This window comes from Micromesistius poutassou (genome assembly GCF_964030765.1).
Source record: "Micromesistius poutassou genome assembly, chromosome: 19".
In the NCBI taxonomy this organism is placed as follows: Eukaryota; Metazoa; Chordata; class Actinopteri; order Gadiformes; family Gadidae; genus Micromesistius; species Micromesistius poutassou.
Genome location: NC_140289.1, coordinates 7993248 through 8011966, shown reverse-complemented (window position 1 = coordinate 8011966; position 18719 = coordinate 7993248). Strand labels below are relative to the sequence as shown.

General features: G+C 42.6%; 2 protein-coding genes across 4 annotated transcripts; one reads left to right on the top strand and one right to left on the bottom strand.

Annotated features, from left to right (window-relative positions):
- Positions 1 to 690: 690 nt before the first annotated feature.
- On the bottom strand, positions 691 to 12542 carry gnpat (glyceronephosphate O-acyltransferase). 3 transcript variants are annotated; one of them, XM_084483654.1, is made up of 17 exons: positions 12405 to 12542; positions 11961 to 12152; positions 11464 to 11640; positions 11108 to 11237; positions 10369 to 10496; positions 9724 to 9799; positions 9231 to 9382; positions 8000 to 8130; positions 7108 to 7394; positions 5939 to 6040; positions 5439 to 5594; positions 5008 to 5087; positions 4608 to 4748; positions 3822 to 3921; positions 3459 to 3552; positions 3199 to 3260; positions 691 to 2007 (listed from the first exon to the last, which is right to left on the bottom strand). In XM_084483654.1, the coding sequence occupies exons 1-17, from the start codon at positions 12426 to 12428 to the stop codon at positions 1964 to 1966; spliced, it is 2076 nt and encodes a 691-aa protein (XP_084339780.1). In that variant the 5' UTR covers positions 12429 to 12542; the 3' UTR covers positions 691 to 1963. The 3 variants fall into 3 exon arrangements, with proteins under 3 accessions (XP_084339780.1, XP_084339782.1, XP_084339781.1); XM_084483656.1 differs by having other exon boundaries at positions 5439 to 5591; XM_084483655.1 differs by having other exon boundaries at positions 11961 to 12149; positions 12405 to 12539.
- Positions 12543 to 12654: 112 nt separating this feature from the next.
- On the top strand, positions 12655 to 16518 carry fsaf1 (40S small subunit processome assembly factor 1). The gene is made up of 8 exons (XM_084483787.1): positions 12655 to 12813; positions 12928 to 13101; positions 13227 to 13336; positions 13899 to 13967; positions 14204 to 14299; positions 15148 to 15234; positions 15568 to 15605; positions 15972 to 16518. The coding sequence occupies exons 1-8, from the start codon at positions 12735 to 12737 to the stop codon at positions 16117 to 16119; spliced, it is 801 nt and encodes a 266-aa protein (XP_084339913.1). The 5' UTR covers positions 12655 to 12734; the 3' UTR covers positions 16120 to 16518.
- Positions 16519 to 18719: the final 2201 nt, after the last annotated feature.

Here is an 18719-nt window from a genome sequence, read left to right as displayed (position 1 = left end):
ACTTTACGTCTTAAAAATGTCCCGTAGTAACGAACAATGACCTGTCATCTACAGCCAAAGTGCAAAAAAACATACCATAGCAAGTATGCAAATGACCAATTTTTTAATTTGAAATTTTCTGCTAAAAGACAAACCTGTTTTGTGATGACTACAACCCCCCCCCCACACACACACACACACACACACACACACACACACAACAGTGATTGTTGGATTAAGGCTTGATGGTCACAATTCAAAATCCTTTTCTCCCCCTTTATTGTATCACACACCTCTTCCATAACACACACATTGTATGCAAACTGTCAACATTTCAAAAACGGTTTTATTTACATAAATGTTAACATTTCATCCACTCCTTGGCCCATCCCATTGATCCTTGACAAAGACACATGTAAACACACGACGAGACACTTGAGAAGAGCACTCCAACATGGATTGACCTTAACTAATAACAACACTCCCAGACATGGCCCTCATTATAACCTTGTTCTTTGGATGTGTTTAATGGCATGGTAACCAAACTATATAACATCACAGTGCACTACCTCAGACCACAAGTCTTTTCTATTCCAACCAACAACACAATTATTGCAAGAAAGATTGAATGTTAATTGTACATGAATGCATTGTTGCCGTGTGTGTGTGTGTGTATATATATATATATATATATATATATATATATATATATATATATATATATATATATTCTTTTTATAACCACAGTGTAGTGTTCGAGAGTTTCAGGATACGTTTTGTGTATTATCTATATAGGCATTTGTTACAAAAATATGTCTTGTTAATGTAACCAGTATAAAGTAGAAAAACCTGTAGTAACTACCAAATCCCATTAGTGAACCTCATAGAACAGAACCGAGCACAGCATTACTCTACATTAATGTGTCAGCCACAGTATGTACGCATGGCAATTTGTTTTTAAGGTTTAGCACTTCATATTAAATTGGCAAAGACACAAACAGTTTTTGCTCCTTTTATAGAACAAAAGGTGAACAACAGGCCAGGCTAGCTGTTCTTCCATTAGTAGTTGAGGGGAGTGAACATGATTATTCCTCAACTTACAAAACACAAAAATAAATTACATTTGGCTTTTTTGCAAAGCAACATCAACCCCCATTGCTACCATATTTTTGCTGTTTTATTAGCAGGCATAATGAAATGTTTCATGAAAAAATGTACGATGTTAGGCAATTGTTAGCAGGCCATTCTGACATTGATACACATACACATATAGCTATGTATATGTCAAAGTGTTCGTCTCATACAAAAATCCCTTTCTTCTGGAACGAGTTTTACAGTGTACGAATAATCTTCTTTTTTTACTTATTTTAACATCTGTTGTCTTTAAACTGTATAAATCCAACCCACAAATATATATTAGATACAAATATTAAAGTGCAAGTAAAAAAAGCTTGATTTGGCAGAAGCAAAACACAAAAAATACACAAAGTGCAACAAATGAAAAACCTTGACAAAATCCAGAATGAATCACCAAAGATATAAACAGAGAATAACTCTTATCTAAGAATAAGTTGGCAGCTTTAAAAAATAAAATAATAAAAAATAAAATAAAATAAAAAAGGTCAGAGGTTATCAATTTGCAGCGGCTTAAAAATCCAAGCACCGCACCTTTCAAGATCGCTTCGAGAAGCTCCGACATGAAAGGAAATAAAGCCGCGGGAAAAAACACTAAACTGATTTGAAGGGATGTGAAGAAGTATGCAAGGAAAAAACACTGTGACAAATTTAGAGAAGAGAAGATGTCCTGCGTCTCTCCCCAGATGGCGGCTCCTCTGAGGAGTTCCTTTGACAACACAGAGCAGCAAGCAGGCTGCCTTTGTAATCCAACGAGGCTGCCCAGCACGCAAACACACATTTGAGGCGCGCCACTCGGCTTAATGGGGGGGGGGGGGGGGGGGGTCCCCCGAGACCGCTGGCTGGGGAGCTAGAGGCGCGCAAGCACCGCTTTCTGACTGGGGACTTTACCTCCTGGGAGAGAGACAGAGAGAGAGCGAGAGTGAGAGAGAGAGAGACAGAGAGAGGGAGAGACAGAGACAGAGACAGACACAAAGAGAGGGCAGACATATAATGTCATCTCAATCTAGTTTAGATTTTACTTTCTCATACTCTGCAAGTATACGGATACATTTCATCACAGTTGAAAAAAGTCACATAAACAGCCATTGCCTAGTAGCCTCCTGAGACCCTCCTGATATTTGCGTATGCAGAGAAGCGTAGAGAGAGCAGTCTTCCCAAACGTTAGCAACGTGTCCCATCTCCCTACGGAGCCACGCGTCAACTAATCACTGATGGATCGAGGCAAGGAACGGTCATCCAACCACTTTTCAGCAGTTGCATTTGCATTTGACATCTTCTCAATGGAGACGTGCAAAGAGGCTGGGAAAGGCTACACTGCCTCCTTGTGTACCTATTTTCTCAGCATTTTTGGTCAGATTTGTTGAAATTATTTTGAACAACATCCAAACATCCAATACATTTTTAATAAATGCTCTCGTAAAAGAAAATATATATATATGTAAGTGGCTGTGGCCTGTAATATGGCCCTCCAATTATTGGATTTGGCCTGAATGAAATGATTGGATGGTCTACCTGGCTACCTACCTACCAGGCTGCCGCCGCACACTCTCTGCCTGTACGCTCATTGCGCGTGGCTTGAATCTTTCACAAAGCTAGGCTAGACCTATTGCTAAAGCTAACCAGTCACGTGTTTTGTGGGAGTGGCTTTGGAGGGAGGCCTGAAGGAAGGGACGGCGTGGGACTTTTTCGGTTGGATTCCTTTAAAATACAGCTTACCCTGGCTGGTTCCTGAAAATTGTCTACCTCTGCTTTAACGTGTAATGGCTGTATAAACGCAGGCCGTTCTGTGCAGGTCTGTGGGGTGTCTCTACGGCCTATTTCATTGTTGATTGCTTCACTGTACTTGGGCACCGTCATTGATTTTTTAAATTGATTGGCTAGGGAGCGAGGCCGGCCTAATCTTCAGTGTGAAAACTGAAAATGTGAACTCGCGAGATCAGGATGTTCTCACAAAGCTAATAGGTGCTTAGCACTGATATTTGGAATTTGAGCTGTATGGTTAATGCCGTAGGGCTGCATTTAAGGACTTGTTCTAGTCACTTGTATGAATGCAAATATAAAAGTAAAAAAATGACTTCCTACCCAGAGCATCTTCCAAGGTGTTCAGCAGCATCCTGTCCACCTTCAAGGTCACTTGCTCTCCCCTGATTGGTGAAAATAAAACATGGACAAATAAACACAAGTAATGATCGTTTTTTTTATTCGAGCAAAATAAAGAAATAACAATTCTAAATGCCCTCCCTGCCAAACCTGGCTGCCTACAGCTGATTTGAAGTCAAGATATCGGAGAACTGTATAGAGTATAAAATTGGAGTTGGTGTAAAAAAAGAGAGAAAGCGTACCCGTTGACCCTGCGCACTGCGCCCAGACGCAGCAGAGCAGCCAGGGCGTTCTTCTGGAGGTCAGACGACAGCACCTCGCAGTGCCGCAAATTGCCTAGGAAAACACAAAACACACACACACACACACACACACACACACACACACACACACGAGTACGTTCTCCGGTGGTAGTTGGGAAAATATATAAACACACACTTTGACATGTATATCTATATCGTTCGATCAAGTGTGTATATATACACTCTCTCTCTCTCAATACATAAAGAAATATATAGATATATGTCAAAGTATACATGTGAAAGTGTATGTGTAGAGAACAAAAAAAAGGCAAAGCCAAAATAAGAAGGGGGTAGAAATATTACCTGCTAGTAAAAGTTTGACAGTGAAGTTCCGAACTGCAGGGACAAACAGTTTTTCTGTGAGATTCTCGCTTGCCTCCTCGCACAAGAACCTGCAGACCACCTACACACACACACACACACACACACACACACACACACACACACACACACACACACACACACACACACACACACACACACACACACACACACACACACACACACACACACACACACACACACACACTTTACAGTGGCTGTCAGTTTTGCCATGTGTTCCCTGCACCCCCTTGTGGCCATTTTTAAATGGGAAATGGACTACAATCATATCCTGCTTTTCGTTACCAGTATGTCCCAACTCAGAAGGGTGCTTTCTTTAATAAAGACACATGTGGAATAGACAAAGAATCACATTGTTTAACGACCTTTACAAGGAAATCCAAACCCTAAAACAAATTACAACAAGTAATTTTTACAAGTTCTGTATTGGAATACAAAGATGTGCTATGGATTGATGGTTTGTCCAAATCTGTGCACAACATTTAAAAAACGTAGGGTAAGATACAAATATGGACTCCACTTGCCCTTCATGGGTTAAACACAGGCCATTGCATGGGTTACCAGTCATTGGCCACTTTGGGGTTAGTCCGATTGTAGCGAATGGAAATGGACACAGTGAAAGCCGGCAATAAAGCCCCGCTCCCAAATGAAAAATGATTGTCTACAACAACCCTTTTTTTTGTATATTGGGCATGAAGTAGCTTAAGCAGGGGGGCTTGTTTTACCCTTTAAGCTGTCTGTCTGTACCTGGTATCCCTGCAGGAATGGCTCCAGCATGGCCGTGAGGAAGGCCAGGGTGGGCTGTCCTCGGTCTGTGGCCGTGAGCTGCTGCTGGGACGCCTGCAGTGCCCCGCTCTTCACCAGCTGCTGGCACGCCTCCTCAAAGTCCTGCACACACACACAAATAGTTATGTCAGACATCCAGATGTCCACGTTGTAAATAATATTGACTATTGGCATACAATAGGGGAGGGGGGGTACCGTAATCTCACAGTACACCATGGTACAGGGCTCAGGGCACACACACACACACACACACACACACACACACACACACACACACACACACACACACACACACACACACACACACACACACACACACACACACACACACACACACACACACACACACACACACACACACCTGCACAGCTGCACCAGGACACAGGATGAATTCGTTGGCGAGCGTATTTCTCAGGAAGCTGAATGTGTCGAACACTTCCTCTGTAAACACAAAACAGATGGATTCACAACATGCATATTCTCTTTTTACCTTCATTAAGGCCAAGGTAATCCAAAGCGACAAACAGTGAATTCAGAACTGTGCGGGTATCTGGCTCAAGGAGGCCTTCAAGCAGACCTGTTGACATTGTGGATCGCACTCCATACCTTTCGGCCGGGAATCAAACACTCTTAGCACTGCTGCATTTTTATCTATATCATATCAATGTTCAATTGTGCGGGGCCTGTGCTTAAACTCATGTGACGAATGAAATGAGGCTTTCCCTTACCCGTACTATATGAGGCTCTCCCTGTAACATGGCAACACGGTGACACTCCGGGGCAGAGGCTCACCTTTCTTGCCGGACGAGGCGACGCGTATGGCGGTGGCCAGCAGGGCGGGCCGGAGGAAGACGTGCAGCACCTGGTTCCTGTAGGAGGCGCAGGAGAGCACCGCCACCGCCGCTCCCAGGAGCCTCTCCTCTGGGGAGGCGCGGCCGGGACCCCCTGCTGGGACGAGAGGGCCAACGTCAGGGGAGCAGGTGGTAGCAGACTGCAGTATCGATGTGGGGGTGGTTTAACGGGATAGGGGTGATGAGGTGTGAACCGTGGCTGGAAAACTCGAAACGCCGGCAAATCTGTTCCGCCAATATCCCTGATTAACCTTACCTTACCAGTGAAAGGATTGACAAAAAAATGACAGGTATTGTATTCAAACCGCAGTGATTCGAGCTCAAAGGTGACAACAATGATTATTTTTTTAAATGTGTGTTTTTTTTTGTCAGAGAATGTAAATAAAACAACACAATGCACAAAATACACAATGCATCCAAAGTTACACAAGGCCTACAAACCTGGTTCCTCCAGTAGCAGCCAGACCCGGCCATTCGACACCCTGACCAGCCCCTGATGCAGGGACAGGCTGGCACTGACCACCTCAGACGGAGGCTTGTCATCTGGGGGGGGAGGGCATGCGACATGAAGGGGGGGGGGGGGGGGGGGGGTTGGAGAGTGAGAACGGAGAGGAAAGAGATTTGATGAGCAGCATAGGGGAGAAATAACTGAGGGTGGAATGGTAGTGAGGGGGAGGGAGTTCAAATGAGGAATGAACATGCAAATGTCTGGCACATCTGACGGAGCGTTTCAATAAGTAACACTCAGCAGCCCTGGGAAATGGGAATTGAGCGTCAGATGCAAACAGCTCAGAACTCTGCTGCATCTTAAAGTGAGAACAGTTCCTTAAACCCACAGACACTGAAGCGCTGAGGCAGGCCCGTGTCTGTAGATAGAGCTCAGTCGATCAGACGCCTCTCTCTCTCTCTCTCTGCCTTTGTTTGACCGCGCTAAATAGGCAGTGTGGCGATGAATGCACATCATAACATTTTATTCATTCAAAACAAAGCGTCTCAATGTGTGCCGCCACACACACACACACACACACACACACACACACACACACACACACACACACACACACACACACACACACACACACACACACACACACACACACACACACACACACACCCCAAGCTCCCCGTCTAGTCTAGACGGGGATGTATGTAAGAATAACAATCTGGAGGAAACCCTGAATGGTTTCTGTCTACCACCTCTGTTTCAATGGGTATCAAACAATCTGTCTGTCAGAAGAATAGAAATGATCAAGGTCCCGGTTGGTTTAATCAGTAAATTTACCACGGATATTGATACAATGGAATCCACATTTCTAATTAATTTCAACACAGAACCAAAGTATCATCTTAATTTCCTAAACCTCCACTATTACTGAAATTAGTGAAGACAAATTATGTAAAAGATCACAACAATAAATCGCCTAATTGTAGAGAGTTCATATAGTATTATTATTACTATAGTATTACAAACCAAGATACTATGATCCAGAACATTATATCAACCACAATAACAATAATAATTACATAAAGTGTAATGATACAAATCTATTGGACCATTACACTCTTAGTTCAGCTCAAGCTCAAGCACCAACCCTCCGGAGGGGTCTTACCGGGCCAGTGGAGGAAGGCACCGAACCCCCTGACCAGGCCTCGGAGCCAGACCGCCTGCTGTGTCAGCTCGTCCAGGGTCATCCCCTGGTGGTGGTGGTGGTGGTGGTGGTCGGGCTCCGGCCCCAGCGCCGACAGTCCCGGGCCCCGGTAGTGTGCCTGCAGCAGCAGGGAGGCCAGCAGCACCCAGGGCATCAGGACCATGTTCTCCTCCTGGGAGCGCACCAGCCTGTAGGCCACGTCGTTGACGAAGGACTGGGTGTCCTCGTTGGGCTTCTTGGGGATGAACCTATGAACACATATGGGTCACATAGGGTATGTGGGGGGGTGGTGGGTGGCGGGATGGGGGGAGAGTGGGAGGGGAGGTGAAGGTGAGGTAGGGTGAGGGTGTGAGGGGTCAGTATGTCAGATCTGATCAGATCTTCCACCAACTCAAAGCAGATCTTCACCAGCAATCTTGTTTGGAATAAGAATAAAGAATACTTTGCTGTATCAATGAGAAAGAATCTTTGCTGCTTGGATCCAAATGACCACAATGTACTTATTTTAATATATATATATATATATATATATATATATATATATATATATATATATATATATATATACACAGAAAATCCCACCCAACACACACGCACATGCCCATTAAGTAGAAGAAACCCCAGCAATCCATTCCAAGATGCAGCAGCCTCATGGGTGGGCCCTGCACTAACTGAAGTGCTTTCAAAAACGCTTTAGGCTTCCGCTGTGGTAATTACTCCTCTAAGCTTTTCCCCCCCTTCAGTTTTAATATCTGCCCCCTTTCTCTCAGTTGAACCTGCTCTTTCACAAGCTCCATCGTTTAATCTTTATGTGTTCTGAAATGGCAGAGTGGGAACGTGCCCGGGTGTGTACCGTGGCTGCAGGTTGAACTGGCGGCGGTCGACCCTGCCCTCAGACAGAGTTCTGACGGACACCGGATGGCCGAAGTAGACGTGGATGCTGCCATAGTCCTCGCTGAGCACCTTCCTGGCTTTGAACAGGCCCTGTGAGGGAGCGGCACCAACTCATCAAGACTGTTGATGAGTGTTGAAGGCTGTTGTACACAAACACTATGGTACAATCATACTCAACACTTCTTATATAAAAAGGTACACGACATACACCTTATACCAGTGGTCATCCACTTCAACTTTGATCAGATAAACCTAGCATTAATGCATTGATGATCAAACAATCACTATTATGAGGTTAAACTTGATTGTAGTGGGCAGATTTTTTATCAACTTGAAGAGGAGGTGGACTTTGCCTACATTTTGAGTTCGGGAGTGATCTTATGCTTCACAGGCATATCTGACCAGTGACCACTCTCTTACACCATCTATCCTTTACGCATCAATGGTTCCATCGTCTTTCCTTATCATTATAATTCATTGGTTTCTAGAGATGCTAACCTAAGACCAAGTGGTTGTGGCTTAGGCCCCATTCACATGGGCGAAAACGATCTTTTACCCTCCGTTTTCCTTTGATGCGTTTCAGGAATATTTCCATAAAGACGGACTCATTGCAAAAATGCATCGAGCTGTAGAAACGCTGTAGTACATATTCAAGGCCATTGTGTGGCGCTGGTTCTCCACAAAGAAAAGTGGAGCGCATCAAGCCTGCGCGCATCAAGCCTGCGCGCTGTATACAATACAAACATACAGTCGAGGAGGAGAAAGCAGTTGTTAAACCTTTTAGATTGAGCAGAAATACTTTTTAATGTACAGTTAGTAATTAAATGTACCAAGGGGCTGAAAAAAATATACAAATCAAATAATAATAAAAAAATTGGATTAATACTGCATTGACGTTTGGCCAAAAAATTGGCCAAACGTCGACCAGATGGTGGGGGGCGATGACCTTATCGTTTGCGTTTCAGGCGTCCACACGAATCCTAACACGAAAACGCATAGGTTCGTTTTTATCTTATCCACCCTGGGACCTGGTTTCAGAAAAGTGTGTTTTCGGGCACCGAAAATGCGTCTGGACGGTCGGCTCAAACACACAAGACTTATGCATTTTCACCAAAAAATCGGTTCTGTGTGGACTGGGCCTAAGGGGCTAGCCCCCCCTGGATGCAGGTGTGCAGGGTGTTGGGTCTCACCGAGGTGGACTCCTTGGGTTTGGGCACGCCCAGCAGCTCCCTGGCGTACAGGGACTCCTCCAGGATCCTCTCGTAGCTGATGCTGACCGGCACCAGGCTCACGTCAAACACCTCCCCTTTCAGGAAGGGCTCCATGACGATGTTGAGCAGCCCTGAAGCAGGACAAGAACAACAAGAAAGGGCAGAGGCACTTAGGATAGTTGTGTCTGCTAAATGCAATAGAAATAGTAAACATTGAGATACATGGCTTCCTTGATTACAGCTTCTCAGACTTGAACTAGTTGGGCACATGAATACAGACAAACACTTGTTTGTCCTACAATGATACCCTGTACACTAAACAGAACTAATAAAGCATGTTATATTACATGCCATAACCGGTTTGTTATTTTGTTGTTCTTTTTCACATATTGAGTCCCATCAGAAGCAAGGGTTGAACTTATTACTTTAAATAGGGATGTCACCGTTTCGTTGCTGTTTTGCTTCTGCTTACCTATCTTTGGAGTCAGAGACTTGCAGGTTCTGCTTCTAGTGCCTTCTAGGAAGAACTCCACCGGAGCCATGCCATTCTGCAGTGGACAATTAAAACATTTTGTATGTATTGCTAGATTAATGACAAGCTCTAAAATGAATGTGTGTTGCTTTGCGAATTGAGATCAGTGCATTATTGTTTCAAACCTGGCTTTCAATGTTTGCCTTGCCTATACTATAGGGATGAAACTTTTGTGTTTCTTTACTCTTGTATTTCTTACTCTTGGGAACTTGTCGTGGGCACACTGATGGAAAGAACCTGTGTCCTTTGAAACTCTGTGGAAGTATGTGAAGTACCAGGGTTTAGATGTGTGATATATATTTCACAAATATCCAACTCTGCTCCCATGGGCCGGTCTGTTTATCTGTGAATTCCTTCATAACAGGTTAATAAAGGCTGGCTTTTTCTCGGTTATCAGGTTGCTGGAAAACACAGGGGTGTTCACATCAGAGTTCTCTCTTCTTTTTGTGATACATTTTTGTTTTATTTTCTGAAAAAAATTTGAAACGGCGCTCTCTCTTCTTAACTTAAGGTCTCGCTTCCTATAGATTTGGTTGGGCATAGCTAAACGTGCAGTTTTGTAAACGGTAAGAGACTGTTCCTCACCCTGAGCATGGTCTTCACATACTCTGAGAACACGGCCCAGTAGAGCTTGTCCCCGCCAAACGACCGCCGGATGAAGAAGGCCCCGGACATGCGCAGCATCTCCCCCACAAACTTCATCCCCATGAAATCTGCAGGGAGACAATCACAGTTATTCCCATGTTGCATGTAGTCTTGAAAACTTGAAAGGAATGTTTCATTCCTATTGCAACCATGTACAAAGTATTACACATTAAGGAATTCAATAAAACAAACACAAACTACAGCGTATCAGCCAAAATGCAACTGATACATCAAATCCACAGCCAAGCTGTGAGATGATACCAGAAACCATATGCAAGATGTAAGAGAAACCATGTGCAACAACAAGAAACCAAGTCGTCCACATAGTAATAATAAAATAGAATAATAAAATACAACAAATATCTGGCCAATCGCTGGGCCCCAGGCTACAGCCTAGTCAGCAATAAGTCCTGTATCATACTTTACATGCCACCATAACAAACAAACAATAAGTTCTCTTGATAATAACCTGCATCATAAAATAAACATTCCACCACAATGTGAAGAAACATCTTCACCCTTCTACTACATCCCTTTTTACTCACTGTCATCTCTGTGCTATCAAAGACAAAAACAACCACAAGGTGGTATCTTTTCTCAGCCGATGTTTAAATCAATACTTACAAAAAAAAGAAGAAGTTTGTTTAAATAAGAGCCGCCTGTTCGGTCCACCCCTTACCCATGCCGGCGGCGATGACAGGCAGTGCCAGGTCGTACGTGTACAGGATATAGGACATCAACAGGAAGTCCATGTAACTACGGTGACTAGGCAGCAGGACCACCGGGTGATCCTGAATGGCCTGCTGGAGCTGAGGGCAAGTGGTGATAGCGTTGAGTATGCAGATTTACTGGTAATACCTGTTGGGCATTAATGCTCCTTCATGAACACCTTGCACACAATGTAACATACATAATTGAGTTTCTTATGAATACATTACATTGCATTGGAATGCATTTTGAAAGACTTTAGGCAATGCCAATGTCTATTTTATTGGGAGATTAAATGTTGTGTTTTCGCCTTGCATGTATACTTACTCTCTGGATGCCCTCTTCATTGACATTGATGCTCCTAAACAGGGTTTTGAAGGCCTTGGTGAGTGTGAAGGCAAAGAAACGGACAGTGCTGAGCTGAAGGCGGTGAGCCATCTCCTCCAAGATGGCAGAGGCTTCCTCTTGGATGGCGCCAGTAGCCTCACCAGTCTCCTTAGAAACCTGCAAAAATCAATTCAAAACATTCAGGCACACTTTATGGACCTTTCTTTTTCAAACCTTAATTGAACAAGATGTTTACATCAACTTAATCGTCTGGATCTCTAATTGTACCTTTGTCAACCATATAATTTGATGATCGAGATGATTAGACAAAACATACAATACATGAGTGTCCAAGGGATGTGAACATGCCATATTGACATACAACACCATACAACCTCGGACTCAATTGTAGATTATTATCTTGGCTCGTTATCCCGGCACCTGTATCCCAATACATCAGACCAAATGATGAAACTAAAATTGTGAATGGGTAATACCTGATTAATAACATAGTGCAGCTGATCTGATTGAAGAACCATGCTTTTAAGCATAGTGGTTTTGCATGGTGGCAGTCCTTTGTACAGTACTGGGGTGTAGCATTTGAAGGCATATTTCAAGTCACTAGAGCTCCTCCTTTCCTCCAACATGTCCTCGAAGTCATCCCTTTTCTTCAGCATTGGTTCTCTCTGCTAAACGAAAAAGCATCAACAATAAACCTCATTGTATTCGCTGAATTAATGGTTTACCAAACATTGGATTAATACTGCATTGACAAGTTAACATGACGTGTGCGTCGAACTCACAAAAAAGGAATGGTATTAATGAATTAAAGTCTAACGCATGTGTTTTTTTTTATCTATGATTCAACAACTTAAATAATAACTAACTGTTGCTTAACTGTTAGCTAAGTTAGCTTTTTCCAGGCCAGTGTGCATACATACCGAATAAAGAGTTATCGATGTCATTCTCTACTTTTTCTCTACTCTACTGTTTAATTAATAGTGCATACTACCGCGTTTGACCTTACTATTTGAGGAAAATATAATACTGCATTTATCGGTGGTGTCACAACTCCGCACATCAGCTTCACAGGGCGGTGTCAAAATAATACTTCCTTATTTTCCCAGTAAACTACGGTGGCCAGCAAGCCCAACACATAGCTGTTCTACACACACACGTGTTTTACTATGTTGTCATTCATTACTGAAGAACACAGCAAAAAAACATAGCAGTATAGTTGTTATTTTTTTAAGTAACCAATTCATTCCATAATGAGCATGGACAATACGGACTCTTCGGAAGACGAACAATTCTTACTCGATCAAGTGCTAAATAACCTGTATGATTTTGGTAAGCAGTATGTTAGCTTTTGAAGCTAGCATAACATAGAGAACTTAGCATGCAGTATTTTCGTGTTGGGTGCCTTACGTTGTGCTGAAATGTCTGATACCCTTATTATTGCAGGGGATGGCATGAAGTCAGAAAAAAAGCAGAAGAAGAAACAGCGAAAGAGACGTCTAGAAGCTGAGGAGGACGAGGCAATTGTTTCTAAGGAGGTCTGTGGTAATGCCGAAGATACGATAACACAGCATCTTGCAGTTAAACACAGCCAGGAAACACCGAAAAACACAGCTACAGGTAGGCAACATTTACTGATGTATTTATTGTACCAATGTATAAACAGTCCTTATGCCCTGCATGGCTATTGACTTGTGGTTGTGACACATTATTTATGTTTGACTTGTTTATATGCATTCCATTAGTTCACCCAGGTCCACCCAGGAAACAGATGCCAAATATTGAAGTGGTGACTTTCGAAGACCCCCTCAAGAAACCAAGGGTCCAACAGAAATCCATCCCCAACATAAAAATTGTAAGACCAATCTTTCTTTGCACCCTATCCTGTGCAAGCATATTAGACAATACAGAACTGTAATAATTATAAGTATCGAGAACATTGGGAATATTTTAACACTACATTCATAGTTGTTTTAGTCAATCACATGAGATAATTTGAGATGTGTGGGATCAGAAGCAGAGTTATCAACTTCTTTGATAGACATCAGAGGTGTCATTAAAGGTCAAGCTCAGGTGTCTCAGCTATGGGTCTGCTCCTTTTATGTGCCAGGGCACATGTTCCATGGTCAGTGTGTGGTTATCTTCACTAGGTCAGTCTACTACCCGCAGCGGTCCCATGATTAGTCTTATGAGTCAAACCTTTGTTTATCCTATGATCACGATGCCTATATGAAAAGGGAGTATTGACCAGTGACAGTGTGGTTTGTCTATGTTTCATGGAATACTTCTGTATTGCAAACTGACCTCAACATGACTATTATTCCAGCTTGTGTTGGTATTAAACAGACTTTTCTCCTCGGATGAAATGGATGTTTATCCCTCTTCATCAATACTGTAATAAATGTTATTTTCTATAGGACCCCAAAGTCAAGGATAAAGAGGAAAGTAACAAAGATGAAGACCCAGAAGAATTGACGTTTGAAAAGGTGAGAAGCACTAAACATTCTTGACATTAATTGTGAAGTATTAAAAAGTGCAATAGCTGGAGCATTTCAGTATTTGCCTCCCAAACCCCCTTTAGCTTCTGTCATATGTTGGATAATATTCTGAGTGTGTGTGTGTGTGTGTGTGTGTGTGTGTGTGTGTGTGTGTGTGTGTGTGTGTGTGTGTGTGTGTGTGTGTGTGTGTGTGTGTGTGTGTGTGTGTGTGTGTGTGTGTCCAGGCACGACTGGAGGTCCATCGCTTTGGCATCAGGGGCTACAAGAAGGAGCATCAGCGGTCGCTTGAGCAGGAGAGGGCCATCATGCTGGGGGCCAGGGTAAGGAGTTCCCCATTACTCTTCCTCTCTCTCCAAAACTCAAGGGATTGCTTCTTTTTTCTGTAGCGGGGCTTCCAGATAATTCCCCACTTCAGTGTGGCCAGATGTCAATTCTAAGCAGATTGGAGAGATGTAACAAGTGGGATTCTTTAGATGTCTTTCTATACAAAATAATGCTCTACTTACTTACAGAAATATCTTAATAATATATATTTATATACCTAACAGAAAGGTCTTTATCTAACTAATAATGATATATTTAACAGCAATATCTTCATCATATATATTTGTATGCGAAAAATAAATGTTGTTCACTATCTCCCGATAATATCTCTTGACACCACACTCCCAAAAAGTCTTTAGAACGATCACATCAAACAAACAATATTCCAATAATCAGACATGCAAACTAGTCACCTTTCGGCGAAATTCGCTGTTTTTTTTAACAAAATTGGCCACTTGTGTGATTCGTGGAGATCCATTGAGAAAACATTTTTTTTATATAATTTTTTTTTTAAATAATTTCTTTTTTACTATAATTTTATATATATATATTTTTTTTTTATATATATATATTTTTTAGATATATATTTTTTTTTTTAACTCCCCGGAGTATAACCCTGGAACCCCCTTGTGGGTCTGTGTTTTCCTTGGCGCACGCATCATTCTCACCTTTTTCACCCCAAACCAGTTTGCATGCCTGAATAATGAATTAAGTATTTATATTACTAGATATATTTTCCTCAAGACAGGAAGTGACCTTGCTGAACAAAGGCCTTACATTCCAAAAAGGAATCCCCATAGCATGACATTGGTAAGATGACCCAATGCTTCTCTCTCCATCCCAGCCCCCTAAAAAGCAGTATGTGAACTACAAGGCGCTACAGCAGGAGCTCCAAGACAAGAAGAAGGCGGCCCAGGAGGAAGTTCAAACCGTGAGTTTTTTTGGCAGCTCCCAAGGCAACCTAGTTCCAGTCAACAATAGATTCTGTTTTATTTTATAAGTGAGAAATACGGGGGACCCCTTGGTCATTCATAACTGAAACCTGACAGATTTCATTTGTGTTTGGGTGAACATTGTTGTATTGTGTGCAATGACAAAGCCTTCACCATCCTCCCCAGATTAGCCCTTAACTTAAGACTTCTTCCGCACTCATGCAGTCCATTGACTATTGAACCCCCCACCCCCCCTCCTCTTCTGAAAATTCTTTATTGGGGTTGTTTTGCTCCTCAAATGTTTGTGTTGACCTGTCTTCTCTTGCTTGTAGGACCAGGGAAAGAAGAAGAAGAAGAATAGCAAACAAGGGTGAGTGGGAGCCTCTGGGTCTCTGTACTGTATTGTTCCCCCCCAGCAGGCATTCTCCACATCTAGGACATCTCATTTGGCAGCAGTGTGGGCTGTGAGTAGGGAGACACACAAAGTGTTGGCATGCCTTTTGCCATGCCAACCGGCTCTAATGCAGCACATATTTATATCCTGAACAGTGCATGCAGGTCCCCGACCTTGTGGTTTTGATCTGCTTATTATTTTATTATGTAGGGTGAATGTCACTGTGTAAGGACAAATAGGAGTTAAGCCGAGTCCTTTATGTAAGCCCTCGTGGGTCCTGGTTCCTGCGCCACGACAACCCTGGATGAATCCTAACCCCGCCTCCATTTTGTTTTGTTTCAGGGACAGGGACAAGAAGAAGAAGAAGAAGAAGAAGACGGAGACGCCCTCTGTGTTCGGTTCCAGCGCCGGCTCCGCCTCCATGGGCCGCTTCAAAGGGGGGATGCTGAGGCTCAGCTCCAAGGAGATCGAGAAGATCAACGGGCCCTAATAAGAGGATATGAGCGGGACAAGCAGTCTGTGGTGGTGGTGGTTGTTGTCAACGACCTCGTGTTAAGGAAAACACCATCAGAGCTGGACCTGTCTGGCCAATGTCTAAAGAGCACCTGAAGGAAATATTGTATGCAGACAAAGGATGCAGGAATGATTTAGAGCTTCAACACAGATAGTGGAGTGGCACCACCAACATTGTTCTGTCAGTCTTTATTTATTTTGTTTTTATAAAACAACCCCAAAAAAAACGTTTGTGTTTTCATTTACACTGTAGAGCTCTCCGAACAATAGTTACAATGGCTTTCTTTGTCATTTACAAATTATTTATTTGTACAAAACCTTTTACATCTTGGCAGATGGGTGTGGTGGCCCAGATAGGCTCAAAGTATATTAATGACACTGTAAACCAGGAATGGTACTACTGATAATTTAAGGATGTGGTATCACTGCATCAAAGGAGAATTCTCTCTTCTGCTCTAATCGTCATCCACAATTTAGAGATCGGGTCCTACCCTGTTCACATGTTAACGTATGAACACTAAAAATGTAATCTGTACACCCTCAGGAATGCTGGAAAATTATACATTAGTTCACATTTTCATCTGGCAGGGTGTGTTGCTGGGATGCGTTTTTGAGAAAACGTCCCGCTGTAACATTTAATTACAGCTAGCAGCTTTGTTTATGGTTATAAAAAGCATCTGCAGCAGAGAATCCAACACTTGGCAGTAGCACACAGCAAGGAACCTAAGCTGTGAAGAGTTAAGTCGAAGTAAATAGCAGTGGAACTTTGTACTGACATTGTGGTTGAGGGGCATATTAACAAAATAACATAATAAAATGTTTATTTACAGGTAGACACTAAATCAGTTGTTAGTCTTAATAAAACGATTTCTTCCCTGTACAATATTGAACTGTTTCTCTCTGGATAAGAATCATTCAAGGTTGGGTTCACATGGGTGAGGGGGTAGACAGTTAGAGTTGGGCCATCAGATCATAGAGTTAGATTGGGCCATCAGATCATATTTTAAAGATGTAACAGTAACCGGTAAATACATTACAATAAATGTTTGCAGACTTCATGATCGTCCACACAAGTGATCTGCAATATAGCACGTATATGCATTATTTTTAGTTTCCAATTTTGGACAGCAGGGGGCGAGCACTGACAACGGTGGACTTTGGTCTGACACTCGGAGCAAAGACGTTACAGCGCGGAACAGTATTTACAATACAACGTGGGATATTAAATAAACTTGCCTGTGAACTTAAATGCTTAAACCATGCTTTATAACTAGCTATAATCATAAATCCCATTGGCTGTCTACTAATAAGTTACATTAAACAGGAACATCTACAGCACTATCATGCACACGTGACCCTTTTGTACAAATGGGCTGTTTTTACATCAATCTGTTGAACATTATTACCTCTCTCTCTCTCTCTCACACACTCTCACACACACACACACACACACACACACACACACACACACACACACACACACACACACACACACACACACACACACACATCATTATAGAGAATATAAATATTTAATTTAAAATAAATTAGATATGACGAAGTTCATAAAAGGCCCATTCTTTATATCAAGTTAGATTAGTAGTTTGATCAAATATATACATGGGAATGTTAAATAAATGTATTATTTTAACTCTGTAATCACAGTGGTTTGGTTTGAACTTTGAAGCTCATTCCCAATACAGGCTGACATATGCCTATACTGGTGGGAGAGAAAATAAAGCACAAATGCATACCAAAATAAATAAAACAACAATGAGAAGAATGAATTCATACACACCTATAGCTCTATCTGACATACAATAGTAAACTAAAAGATGCAAATTAAATAAACAAAAAAAAAATCCTGTTTGGCTTGATTTTTTTTTTCCATTTCTATGTTTAGCCCTTTTAGGACATTAAGCTCTTGGGAGACAATTAAGCCTCACTTCAGAGCTCGCAGGAAATGGAGTTCAGCTGTAGCTGGCTGTGCACAGTAGGCAGCCCCTGCATCCCTGCCAGGGCATTAGGGGCGCGCCAACGAACCGCCGTAGCCGCCCGCTTTGTCTTTTGCTCTCAGATGGCGCCGAATAGACAGTTTTCATGGAGGCCTCGTCGTAGGACAAACACAGGTGTCGCTCACACTAATTATTATAAGTTTGCTTCCGTTCTGCACAAGGGCAGAAGACATAAGTATCAGACATAACTAGTGAAGAGAGGTCTATTACCCGTGCCCTGGTTCAAGAAAGGAGTGCTAACTGTAATTAGCACTATGAGTTGACGTTTGTCCTACGATGACACCTCTGTGAAAATGGGCTATCCCTTTCAAGATTCCTATCCGCTCATGTGTGACTATAGGGATGTGCGTAAAATGAAGGGTAAAAACATAGAGTGTGACGCAGCTTTTCGCTAGTGGGCAGGGGAAGTCACAGCCGGCCGGAGCTGTTAGCACAGTGAGTGAAATGTCCCCTCATGTTTTCGTCCTTTGAGAGTAGCGGAGAGAACAAAATCACAGTCCGCACTCCTGCACACCTTGATGCCCTGAACATGTATTGTTGCGTTTAGCTTGTAAACATTTGC